This window comes from Vespula pensylvanica, chromosome 12, assembly GCF_014466175.1.
Source record: "Vespula pensylvanica isolate Volc-1 chromosome 12, ASM1446617v1, whole genome shotgun sequence".
Classification (NCBI taxonomy): Eukaryota; Metazoa; Arthropoda; class Insecta; order Hymenoptera; family Vespidae; genus Vespula; species Vespula pensylvanica.
In genome coordinates this window covers 3,701,961-3,716,493 of record NC_057696.1, presented here as the reverse complement: position 1 = coordinate 3,716,493, position 14,533 = coordinate 3,701,961, and the positions used below count along the sequence as shown (strand labels likewise).

Here is a 14,533-nt window from a genome sequence, read left to right as displayed (position 1 = left end):
TTTTTTTTTCTTTTTTTTTTTTTTTTTTTTACTAGTTTATACAACGTTTTATTATTTTCTACGAATGTAATATCGTATCTCTTTTATACTTTTTAACGTTCTTATTTTTAACATCCCATCTTGCTAAAATATTTTATTCCTAATTATTATCGCAATTGATCGATCCTTGAATTTATATAAATCTTTTGAAGATATTTATCGAAGAAAAAAAAAAAAAAAAAGTATAATTATCTTGTATTTCTTCGGAAATTTTTAATACGATGAGGTAAGTAGATTTCTCTAAGTTATTATTTTTAAATGTTTAATAACGAAAGCCTTGAAAGATTTACGCTGTCGTGATTTACGTTTTATAACGAATGGTACTCGTTCATGAATCGACGAAATATTATAATATTCGATCTTTCGAAAACTATCTTAATTACTAAACGATCGAAGATAATTAATCGATCTTTCTTAATCTCGCCTTAAATAAGCCTTAAAAATAATTAATGGCACTATTATTAACGTGCCAAAGAATAAAATATAAAGCGTTAGAATTCATAAACCATTAGAATTCTTAATTATATCCTTATATCCTAATAATCAATCGTTCAGGTCGTACCGCATGATGATAGAACTGCATAGAGATCTAATTGTTGATAAAAATCTAAGAAATTTTCTATAATTAAACGATATCTGTATGAGTAAAATCGATGATTAATAAACTAAAGCGTAAATATAAATTCCTATAAGGTTCTATGTTATAACAACGATAAATATAACTTTCTATATTACTAAACTAATCGTGATTAAGTCGGAATAAAAACGTGAGCTAAAAATACGTATTATTGATATCTATAAAATACGTATAATTAAATTTCAACGAAATACGCAATTAACGAAATCGATCGACGCTTTTCGTAGGTCTTTACTCGTCGAGATACTGTAGAGAAATAAATGATCTTTATCCTTGAGAGAGGACGAACGTTCGACTGTTTTTGTTTTATAATTGACTGGAGGATTTCTTAGAAATATATAAACTAATCGTATGTGTATGTCGAATGTTATCTATCTCTGTCTATTATTATCTATCTCGCTGTATGTTATTAAACAAAAACGGACTTACTTGTTTCGACTCGTACGAAGAGAAGCTCGGTATAAGACAGGCGTATTTGATGCCGTTGTATTCCAGCTCGTTGAATTCTTGGAAATCTGTAATGTATACGATCATATATTAAACAGGATCAGATTAAGAGTGTGTATGTATGTATGTATGTATTTGTGTGTGTGTGTACTAATATCGATATGTATATATATATATATATATATGTGTGTGTGTGTGTGTGTAAAATATATAAAAATCGAATATAATACAAGATATCGATCGATTACAATTATAAATATAAAAAATTGATCAGAACGTGATTAAAAAGCGAGAGAAGTATCGACGTATGAAAATAAAGCTAGAAAATGTAAAAAAAGAAATATGACGCAATAGTTTCCTGAGTGCGATCTACGAGACCGATTTTATTTTCGCGAATATCTTTCGAACGCGACGATGTACCGATTCATCAATACGGCCTCGTAAAAATCACGTGTTCAGCTATCGATTGATATATAGGAAAAGGGTATACGTTAGAAAAAAATATGTTAATTACCTGTAATTATACGGAGCGAGGAAACACCGTGTTTAAGATGGCGATAAGACTACAAGCAAGGAAGGAAGGAAAGTGGACCTTACAGTTAGAGTACATCGCTAGTCAATTCAAGTATTAATTATCTCGATCGAAAATAATAAAAAATATATTAAAAATAAATAGGTGATATGATACGAATGACAAATGTCATTAATTGGAATTTTAAACGTAAACAATAATTTTGCAACGAAACGATTATATTTTGTCGAATATTTAGAAAGGTTAAACAGATGTAGACTTGTATCACGTTCACGTAAATGATCCCTATGTTTTACATATTACGCGCGAAATAACGTGCAATAAACGTGAGTATATATATATATATATACGGATACATATATATCCGTATTTGGAAGAAACCAATACTGTGAATTTTTCGTGGAATTTTTTTTTTATACGTACATGATTGTACATAATCGAGAATGCTCGAAGAAGGGAACGAAGAAAAAACGATACATATATGTAAGTCAATATATGGATATATGTATATAGAGAAGTAATACGTTAAAACGTGCGTAAACGAGACGGGAATTAAAAGATGACCATGAGAAAAACCGTTACATATTTTCGGACAGTACTAACCTATATAAATTTCAAGGCTCGCACACTGACCTGTATTATTTCTTAGAAAATACCTATGTATTCGATGAAAAAACGGACAACGGATAAAAGGAAAAGAAAGAAAAGAAAGAAAGAGAAAAATAATTCACTCGGATATTTTTGCAAAGGATAGTGCACGCATGAAAATAAACGTTAAGCTCGGCGCAACGCACTTACACATTCGTAATAATCGTATCTCACGTATGCACGGACACACACATACATCACACAACGTACACCATGCACACACCAAAACACACACACACACACACACAAAACGTACACCATACACACATACATACACGCATACACACACAACGTACACCATGCACACATACACCACACGCACACCACACACATAAACACGCATATCACACGCATACGTCACACCACACGCACATATACACACACGTATATTACCATAAACATAAATTCGCATAAAAAAAGATAAAGAAAAAGCTTTTGATCGTATTATATATATAAATCCGTAGGTTATATCTTTTCACCTTTCGTTATTATTCAAGGTATATCTAAGAAAACAAATTTGTTTAGCTTTAGTACTCGTCGTACCTTCGAACGAGAAACATCCTGTTAACTCCGAATGACGGAGAACGACGTACTAACCTTTATTCTAATTCGATATAATTATTCTATCTCGTGAAATTTTTGAAAATTTTTTATGAAGTGTGAAATCTCATAATCATACAAGATACGATGAAAAGTACGTGTGTGTAAGTGTAAAAAAATATTTATAGTGTGTGTGTGTGTGTGTACACGCGTATGTATATACATGAAAATCGAATACAATACGAAATATCGATCGATCGCGATTACAAAGGCAAAAATTATTGATCGGTGCGTCGTTAAATAGCGAGGATAATATTGATTTTCTTTTATACTTAAATTTTAAACTGGAGGGAGATAGTTACGCGTGACGTCAACAAAATTAAACCTCTCATTGACTTTGACAATTACCGTATCAGTCTTCTTTCGTACCCCGACGAGTCAACATCGAAATTCTAACAGGTTTTCTTTCCTACTAGTAAAAATTCAATGTAAGTATATTTTTATATCGCATTTTTTTTTTTTTTTTTTTAAATAATTTATAATTTCTTATTATAATTAATATAAGTTTAATTAAATAATGCATTATATAATCTCTGTTAATAATTAATCTATTAATAATTAAGCAATTATTTCGTTCAACTGAAATTATTTCATTTCGTATTTTTTTTGTTTCAGAACTTTTGCAATCGCGCGCGTAACAATGAAATAACCGAGTGTTTGTAGTCGCTAAAATAAAAAAAAAAAAAAAAAAAAAAAAACAAAAAACAAAAAAAAAATTCGCGAAATAGAAGCAGTGTTGGTTCGTTCGCGTTTCACGATTAAAACAAGTGTTTTTGCATCGACTGCGTGCAATGCAGTCGTTAGAGTCAGTGTTTGTTCGCGAAATGTTAAATTTTTTTTTCTTTTTCTTTTGTTTTTTTTTTTTTTTTTTTTGACAGTCGTAGAGACTGATTTTGAAAAGATAGTAGAGTTTCGCAAAGTGAATTCAGTGTGACCGTTCGTTAATAAATTAGCGCGAATTAGAGTCAGTGCATCACGGAAGAGAACCTCAACCAATTTCGATGTCGACCTACCACATTTTCAACCAACTACGAATCATCCACCGTCGATTTCGACCTAAATCGCGGTCGAATGTTTTGGAGTCATCGCGGTACTTCTTAAGTGGTAAGTTAATTTTTAAATCCCCCGATAAGTTAATCATGTTTACGCGTTTATTACGATTATTTGAAATAGTAAATATTTTAATGCGTTTTGAAATATTTTTTTCTTACGAAAATAGCAAAGAATGACGATATTTACTAATTTTAATATTAATAAAAATTGAGCAAGAAAACGTTCGCGATGTATAAATCTCTGGATTACAAGCGAAATCGTGTAATTTATTTTTCAACAATTAGAATAATCGCTTGTAAGAAGGAGCGTACAAAGATTTTTTTTTATTAATTTAAAAAAAAAAAAAAAAAAAAAAAAAAAAAACAAATAATTTTATTCGTAAAAGAAAAGTCTCAATAGACTCATGGAGCTTTTGATTGAAAAAAAGTCGAGCAGAGTTATCGATAAAAAAAAAAAACGAAGAGACTTGTAAAATTATGAACTTAGAATAAGTTAATTCATTTTTAATTATGAATTTTCAGCAATTAATATACTAATTTTCGTTTCTCTCTCTCTCTCTCTCTCTCTCTCTCTCTCTCTCTCTCTGATTTCTCGATTTTTCGTTTCAAGATTGCTTTGGAGTTTCAAGATTACCAAAGAGTTAATTTCGAAGGTTCGAAAGAACCCTTCGAGTATGGCTCTTAATCATATTTGAATTTTACCATGTTCAAAATGTTCTTATATAATAATAATATTATAGATTTTAGAAACCGAGACGATGTGACGTTTCGTCTCTCATCACACATCGTCACACGTATGAGAATAAAATTATTATATATTTTATGTATTTTTATTATTAAAGTAGAGTAATAATTTGTTTACATTCGCGCATTAAATATAAAATAATTATATTTAAACATTTCAAAACGATTAAATTTTCAATTCGTATAATATTAACAAAAACTGATTTCACCGTCTTCTGGACAGAATTCCGATCGTGTAAAGTTCAACGATGATTTTTAAGTAATTATAAAAATTTGTACAATGTTATAGTGTATTCGTACTGTTAATTATTGTTATATAATTATCGATAAAAAGCGAATACAGTTTTATTTAAAAAGAAAACAAAAAAAAAAAAAAAAAAGAGAGAGAAAAGTATAATATAATTGAAACGCAACATCTAATCACGTTAATTATAATATCACCGTGATTAGAAAAATTGACGTCTTGTGCCATCTCGAAATATCTTTCGATTTATCGTATTAAATCGAAGTCGATAACGTAGATCTATTTGCGTGTAAAAAAAGAAGAAACATTTTATTTTATCGACGTTGATCTCTGGACAATCGTCTCTTCGATTTGTTAATCTTTCTTTTTATTTTAATAATTCATGAAAAAAAAAAAATTATATACATAAAACGTTGCATATATTAATAGAAGAATCAAGTATGACGATTTTTATTTATTTTTTTTTAAATCATTTTTATATTCGATCGTCGTTTAATAAGATAGAAATGAATTCGAGGTTATGCATTGTCAATGTTACGTTTCATTTCCATTTTTTTAAAATAAAGTGCAACAATAAAGCAATGACACGTTAATTGGGAGACAATCGAGGCGAATATCGTTAACGATCGTCGATATTAAATCGAGAAATTGGATTTATTCGAATTATTTCAATCCTCATTTCGTATTGTGTTACGATCGAACGATTCAATTATAATTCTACTCGATCGATTCTTCTCGTCTTTCATTTATTTACTTTGTTTGTAATCTTTTCATTAACAACAAAAACACGCAATATTCGAACGAATAAAATAAATCTGTCTAATATATAAAACATCGAGGTATATTTGAAACAAAAGAAATTGAAAACAAACAACAAAGCAACGTTCGAATATTCCCGCCATTTTGATACATCGTATTGAAAAATTATGTATCGATAATAACAACTTACGTAAACGTGTAAAATGAGTTGGAATATTAACGTGTAGATAATGTAAAATCATGACGTTAAAAATTTTGTTAACTCGTAATACTTGATGATAAAAGTTAGAAAACAGGTGTAACGTCCTCTAGTAGTCATGTTGAAAACTTATCGACACTTGCATAGATATTGTACGTTTCGTATTTTCGAATAACGTCTTTTTTAATCTTTCAGTTACAGTCTTCGTCGTGGTCGTCGTCGTCGTCGTCATCGTCGTCGTTGTCATCGTGTCGTTGAAAAGTTATTAGCAAAAAAAGATAATATTACGTACGATTAAACGAAACAATTATACGTACAAACACGTGTAATAAAGTCGGGAGAACGCGTGTACGATTCAAATAAAATAAAATATATATACATATATATATATATATATATATGTATACATATACGTATATATTTTAATACGTGATACGTTATTCAAGATAATAATAAAATAATCGTAACGTACGATGGAACATTTGAAATTCTACGAGAAATCCTATTGGTCGAGAATTCTTTTTCAGTTGGGACGCGTGTGTGCGTGCGTCTGAGCGAATGCAAATGTGCGAAAACGATTATTTTTGATAGAGAAAACATTAAATGTCAACTTTCTCGAAGTGTGCAACAACTGGTTTTTGAAATGATGTCGTCGAGGATAATATTATTCGAAGTTGGTGTGAAAAATAATCTGCGTAAGATGGACGTTAAAGTTTTATACCGGCCACGATGGAGAAGACCGTTTTATAGGTTACAGAAGAGATCAAGGAGAATCGAGTTGTTTCAAATTTAGTTCATTTTCGTTTGATTTCATCGAATCATGGGCAATGGAATATCTTGTTGTCTACAAAGAGAAAAGGTAAGATTTTTCTCAACGTTATTATTATGATTATTGTTCTTATTCGATCGTATTCTCACAGAAATTATCTTTACGAAATATTTGTACGAATTTAAGAATTAGATTTCTATCGAATGATCGTATTTATTATTAGAGAGAACTTTGTTAGTATATATATATATATATATATATATATATATATATATATATATACATTTTTTTTTCTATGGAGATTTGCCACGAGTTTGAAATTATTATATGTAGGAAGTAATAATGGTTATCGGTTTTAAAATACAAGATAAAAGGTAGAATAGAAGGCGATAGTCAAATAACTTTAGATTATATGCGGTATTAAATTAACCGTTTTATATATATATATATATATATATATATATATATGTAAGTACACATATACAGCACGCACACGTACTTATCGTCGATAAAACTCGATAAAACAGTCACAACAAGTTTTTCAAGAATTTCACGAGATGGCAGCACTTGATTATTTTCGAAACGCTTTCTTACACTTCGTCATGCACGTACGCACACACATGCATATACGCATATACGTATAATAAATGAATAAGTAATAATAAGGGAATATTGATAATAAATGTTTACTCCGATCAAAGATTCGTATTACTCCTGTAAAATATTTTTCATTCGCGATTAATCCTTGTATCTACTTTCTTTTTTTCTCTATAGAAAAAAATAAATACGATTTTTCCAAGATCAATAATGATCATCGAACGTTTAAGATCTATCAATGAAACTTGAATCGTACAGACGGTTGATATTAACTCGATCAAGTCCGGTAATCGATCTCGACGAACGATTAATCGCGTTCATTTCTACGTTCGCTTAAACAACGATTACGATTTATTTATCCTTTCGTTGATTTTTTCTTTTCTTGTTTTTTCTTTTTTTTTTTTTTTGTACATTTCTTTTTCTTTTTTTTTCTTTTTTTTTTTTTTTTTTTTTGTATATATTCATCCATCTTCTCTTTTCGCTTTCAACATTAGTTACGATTACAAGTACAAATCGAAGCCGACGCGAACGATGGAATCCACACGTGAGAACCTGTTATCGATCGCTTGTGCAACGCGATCGGCTTCGTTAGATCTAAACGATCTATGTACTTATTTACTATACCAGAAACATATTGCGAAAAATCTTTCCATCGTTGTACGGCTTCTTCTTAGAGCTTAGAAAGCAGATATCCATGAGAAGAAAAGATAATGGAGTGTTGGAGTTGGAGAATTATATTGAAAGATTTCTATATTTCCTTTTTTCTTTTTCTATTTCTTCTTTCCTTTTTTCCTTATTACCAATATATATCGAACAACATTTAACGTATGATACTCGTGGAATTAGCACGTGACCTTCGAGAATAACTCGAGAAATAATTCAAGTGTATATAATGAATCCTTTTTCTCCTTTTTCCCTTGCAACGTTATCGCCATTACCACCCTCTTCTCCTTCTCTCCATTTATAGCGAACAAATTATTTTACAATGATAATTATCGAACTCTCGTTAAAGAAAGAAAACAACAATATTAATCTATCAATCACGTAGATCCATATCCAAAAAATTTGTCTAGATCGAAACGAAAAGAAATTTTTATTTTCATTATTTTATTTTCTTTTTTCATCACCCTTTTTTTTTTTTTTCTTTATGCATGTGTATATATATATCTTTTTTTTTTTTTTTTTTAATTCTTTTCGAACCTTGACATTATACCATCGACGACGACGACGACGACAACGACGACGACGATGGCGACGATCTGACGAGTCATCTTCGACTTTAATAAAGACACTTCGTATGCCGTTCTTGTTAAATCGTGAAATACCTTTTTTGTATGGAATCTGTAAAAAAGAAAAAAAGGAATATAATATATATATATATATATATATATATAAACATTAATAGTACATCGTAATTACTCGTTGACCGGGATTTTTCAAATGCAGATTACGACGAGCTTCTAACGATCGTATTAACGATCTCCGTGATCGCAGCTAAGTTACGACATTTACGATCTCAACGTAGCGACGTTTAAAAGGCGTCAAATTTCTTTTTACGAGTTAACCAGGAAAATTAAAAGGAGTTTAGAAGGAAACACTCCGATTTATCCGACTAAAAAATTATTTATCGTCGAGATCGAGCACTTAAGACTTAATTACTTGAAAGGAAAAAATTTTTTTTTCTTTCTTTCTTTCTTTCTTTCTTTCTTTCTTTTTTTTTTCTATTTTACCTTCAATCTTTGTTTTATTGTTGTTTTTCGTTCTATTTTATCCCGTTTTTGTCTGCTTTATTTTTATTCTATCTCTCTCTTTTTTTTTGTTTTTCTTTCTTTTTCTTTCATTCTATTTTACTTTTTGAGAGATAATTTTGCTCTGGTATACATTGTCTAGTTCGTACTTGCGTACGTAAGTGTATATAATTCTTGTTGGAGAATCTAAAGGAATCTGGATTTTAACGATCACCGTAAATTTCATTTGTTAACATTAATGGGAATCTTTTTCCTTGAGCGAATGTCTTCGCTTTACAAAGGATGTTTCTCGAGTTTTAATGGAACTCGTGCGTATCGTAAAATCTTTTCCCTGTACTCGGTCATATATGTATTATTTACAAAGTAAGCACGTGATTTTTAAATGCATTATATTGTCATTAGATTTATTATTTATTGAATATTTAAATTATCGTCGTTTAACGGGACATTCTGTGATTTAACCAATCACTATTCACAAGTAAAAAAAAAAAAAGGAATTTTAGAAATTGTAATAGAATACATTTGGATATAACAATCGATAATTTCGAAGAAACAAAATCATATTCAATTACACAATCAATTACTTTTTTTTTTTTTTTTTTTTTTTTTTTTTTTATATAAAGAAACGAGATACGTATACGTGTATGTTTGTATTTGCGTATTACGATTAAAGAAGTACATTAAGAAGAACAAAAATAGAATTGTTCGTATAATTGTATATTTCAAGTAATATATGCAATTATTCGCGAATAGAATTTATAAAGTATTCTAGCGAAAGGAAAGTTTAGTTACCGAGCGACGTTTACTCGATCGACCATAAACGCGTGAATTAAAAAGTTTTGTAATTTTTTATTTATTTTCTTTTCTTTCTTTTTTTTTCCCCTTCTTTTTTTTGCAATTTTTTTTTCTGTTTTCTGTACTAGTATGTGAATATGAGTGTGTATGTATGTGTATATGTTTGAGGATTACGAGCACGAATAGGGTAATCTATTAACGTGCTTTAAAAAACTTTCATGTCGACTTATACGCTCGGTTAACGTCCGATTCTCGTTTCGTAGAGAGCATAGAACAAGAAAAAAAATAAGAGAAAAAGACAATTTAAAAAAAAAAAAAAAAACAGAAAAAAGAACATAAAAGCTTGAATGAGAAGTGGCGCCGTATATTAGCCAGTACTTTAACTCGTTATTGGCTTCTCTCGAATGTTTTGCGGCTCTCGAAACTATACTGCCTTGTTCACGAATAAAAAAAATAAAAAAAAAAGAAAAGAAAACAAAATGATTAAGAGAGAGAGAGAGAGAGAGATAGATAGATAGATCAGTAAAATTCGCGTGCAAAAAAAAATTGCATATTTTCGTTCGTATATAGTTCGTAATTAATTATCAATTTTCATAGATCATTTGAGAAATATCGATTATTTTTATTTCATTGATATTTAATGCTCTCTATCGATATTTATAATTTTGTTGAACGATTGTAAATCTCGTTCGAAGATTTTTATATCTCGTATTTAATTTAATTTCTTTTCGATATCGATAGAAATATTGAAAATAATCTATATACGGTGATATCGTTATTAATCCAATATAATATATCTGTATTAATCTGATAGTAAAAAAATTAATAGTATTTTTCGTTTCCGATAGATCAATGAAAAATAATGAAAATAATGTGGATCTAGGAAGTCTCGTTTTATAGTATCAATTTAAATACGTATTTATTTTATTTTTATTTTGATAAAAAATTTTAATGAAAATAGTCATATATATATATATATATACATTTATTTATTTATTGATATAAATATCGCGTATATTAATAATTATTCGTGAATATTAATGACGATCTTATTGCGTAATTATTTTAATCGAGTTCAATGTTGAAATTCAACCTCAAAAAGTGTTTAAAGTCACACCAACAATATCGTAAATAACATCAAACATAAAAAGCAATTGGTATTGGTTGATAATAAGCGAGTTGAAAGAGAGAGATAAAGATAGAGATAGAGAGAAATACAAGAGTAGATTAATTAAACTCTACATCAATGAAGCTATCGATGGTAGAACTCATTGGCATCAGTTTTCGATTTAAGATATTCATTATCGCGACATATAATTTATTTTGCTTCGAATATTAAGAAAAAAAGAAAAAGAGAGAGAGAGAGAGAGAGAGAGAGAGAGAGAGAGAGACAATAATTTACATTAATGAACACATGTTCAATTTTGTTGTCGCTAAGAACACGTGAGCGACACCTAATTTATATTAACATTTAAGTATTACATTAAAAGAGAAAAAAAAATACACACACACGCACGCACGTATACATGTACGCTCAAGAGAAAGCGATTGCTAAAAAGAAGAAAAAAAAAAGAAGAAAAGAAAAAAAATTGTAAAAAATGATCGCATAATTAATTTTTCCGATATTGATTAACGCGGTGTCCCAAATAAAAATAAATTTGAAAAGGTTACTTTGTATAGAGGTTACCATGAAATTTCATATAATCGTTATTTAAAAGTATAATTTTTTATCTTTAGAATCCGATGAATTATAAATTTATTAATAAATTCAATGACAACGCGTAGGCAGGTAGATAGATTAGCGCGATCACATATATATATATATATATATATATATATTTTTTCTTTCCTTTCTTATTTTTTTTATTTATTGTATTTAATTTTTTTTTTCTTTTCTTTCTTTTTTTTTTTTTTTTTTTTTTCTTAACGACGAATAATTCGAATTAAAATTAAAAGGAAATAATTGAAACACTTAGAATATCGATTCGCGCGAATAAGCTCAAATAAGGAGAAATAGGTAGAAATTTACTTGGTAAATAAGAGAACGCGATCTCGATCGAGATTACCTTGTGATTTACAAGCCGGCTTTAGGCGTGAGAGACATCGATAGGCCTCCGTAGATCAGGACGAAGGATTTTTACAGTCTACCAACCTACGATCTCGAAACGAAACCAAACCAAACGAAACGAAACGAAACGAAACGAAACGAAACGAAACGAAATGAAAGAAAACAAAATGAAACAAAACGAAACGAAACGAAACTAAACGAAGCGAGACGCGTCTCCCAGTGATTAATGAGATCGTCTGGGACTCCTTTCGAGGACGTCGGAAGATCACTGATAAGTTCCTTCCTTCCTTTGAAATTCAATACAATGTATTTACCACCACTACCGTTTTAATAGATACAGGTAGATATTGAAATAAACGCATACACGTATAGAAACATATTGAAGCTATTTTTAACGTTTAACGTTTTCGTGACTAATTACTATTCATCCTGTCAGTCGTACCATTTTTTCCTTTCTTTTTGTTTCTATTTTTTTTTTTTTTTGCTTTTTTCTTTTTCTTTTTTTTTTTTTTTGTAACATGCTACGATCCTCGCATGTAAAAGATTAAAGATTAAAGAATGTTTCGTAATTCTTCGTATGATCGAATTTAATTTTGTTTGTATGTATATGTATACGTTCTTTCTTTTTACTTTGTCTGTTGTTAACGTAATTAATGCTAAAAATAGATTTCAACTTGTCGCGTTGGATCAGATATTAGGGATGAAAATGTTTGTTTTATTTCATTTTTTTTCTTTTTTTTTTTTTTTTTAACAAATACGACAGAATTAAATTTTGTTGTACGTATTTTTCTTTTTTTTTTCGTAATTAAAAATGCGGATTAATCGATACATTTTTATCTACGAATATCATTAACGAAGAAATGTAAACGAACAATTCGTAGTATTAGAATAATCGATAATGAGATATAACGCAAGGTATAACGTTACTTACATATATCATCGTAGATATAATTTTCGATTTATTTTAAAACGAGAGGATAGTGCCGATCAACATCAGGGCTCATGAGAGAGGCGGTTTAGGTCAAGGCGTTTATAATACAATTCATTGTTCTTCGCAATGCAGCGAAAGTACGCATAAATTATTTATACACTCGGTGGTCTATGGTCGCCATTACATTAGTAATATTTATTTATTTGTTCGAATACGAACAGCGATCGTAGTTTACCCACACACACACACACACACACAGACACACACACACCATGAGGAACAAGTTACATGTGAAAGAAAATGAAGAAAAAAAAAGAGAAAGAAAGAAAGAAAAATGAAGAAATGATAAAAATTGTTTAGAAAAAAAGAAAGAAAAAAAGAAAGAAATAAAGAAAGAAAGAAAGAAAAATCCAACTATCTTAGACAACCATTGGAATTTGCATCTTGTGACTTTGTGATCTCGTTGAGAGATAAAGTTCACTTGGCCTTTTATCGTAAGAACGTATCTGCGATTACATTACGATCGAGTCAAAGATATCGTCGTTTCGTGATATCGTTTCTATAAAGTGAATTCTGGTGTCACAGAAACGTCAGAATAAATAAGACGAGACTGACAAACGCACGATATATAATATTGGCACGATTTTATAATCTTATATTGGAATCTAACAAGTCGTTCCTATATGAATGATCGATTATTCGTACATCATTTTTCAATAATCCTAATAATAATGATCTATTCGAAATACGATCGGTCTGGGAAAAAAATAAATAAAGAAAAAGAAAAAGAACAAAAAATATCAAATAGATAGAAAAATATCGTTTTTGCAATCGCGTTTGTTGATTTACTCCTCATCGATAAGATTATAAAATCGGCTATAGGAAAAGATATAAATTAATAAATAATACATCCTTCCGTATAATAAGAAATATCTCATACGACCTCGTTTAATATTATGCATGATATATACGTGGAAAAATCTGAGGAAAAATCATTTAAATCAATCATTAACCAGTTTTATGTCATATTTTTTCTGTTTTCTTTCTGACGGAAGTATAGAAGTGGAAGAGGAGGAGGAGGAGGAGGAGGAGGAGGAGGAAGAGAAGAAAAATAACTAAAAAAAAAAGAAGAAGAAGAAGAAGGAAAAAAGAAAAAGAAAAAAATTGATCGTAACAACGAAGACACAGAGAGAATATCTATTTTAATATTTCATTTTAATACGTAACGTGTTGTCGTTCCTTAGACGCGTTATTTTTAGATTAAAAAAGAAAATAAAAAAAAAAAAAAATAAAAAAATAACAAAGAGTTAAAGAAAATAGTAAATATTCTAGATATCATCCTACGTTCGTCGATGTTTAATCGAATCGTATGTCTATGATCATCCAGAAAATGAACGAAATTGCCCATTGGGAAACATTTTCGTAAAAGATCTCCTTCCTGGATGATTTAAAAGGATTTTGACGTTGTCTCCGCTTTGGTTACGAGGTCGTTGCACTCTCCTTAGCTATTTTTATCCTTCGCATTCGCGCTTCTTTTTCGTTCGACGAAACAAAACGACACACCCCTCCGTTTGTGTTCTTTGGCATTACTCGGCCAAATCATGTGGTTTCTTTTAAATTTAAATTTAAATTTAAATGATCGTTAATAGAATAGCAGCTAGCTATAGGAGCTGATTAAGAGGAAAAACAATATTAAACCAAAAAAAAAAAAAAAAAAAAAAAAA

The 14,533-nt window shown here is 29.4% G+C and overlaps 1 protein-coding gene and 1 long non-coding RNA gene across 2 annotated transcripts in view; one reads left to right on the top strand and one right to left on the bottom strand.

Moving 5' to 3' along the window:
* The first annotated feature begins 6,514 nt into the window (after positions 1–6,514).
* LOC122633412 (NAD(+) hydrolase sarm1) overlaps positions 6,515–14,533 on the top strand; it is an 84,298-nt gene continuing 76,279 nt past the window's right edge. The window contains exon 1 of the mRNA XM_043821246.1: positions 6,515–6,760. Coding sequence (XP_043677181.1) covers positions 6,722–6,760 — 39 coding nt within the window. The 5' untranslated portion in view covers positions 6,515–6,721. The remainder of the gene's footprint in view (positions 6,761–14,533) is intronic.
* LOC122633416 overlaps positions 8,499–14,533 on the bottom strand; it is a 16,653-nt gene continuing 10,618 nt past the window's right edge. The window contains exon 3 of the long non-coding RNA XR_006328109.1: positions 8,499–8,608. This is a non-coding gene — a long non-coding RNA (uncharacterized LOC122633416). The remainder of the gene's footprint in view (positions 8,609–14,533) is intronic.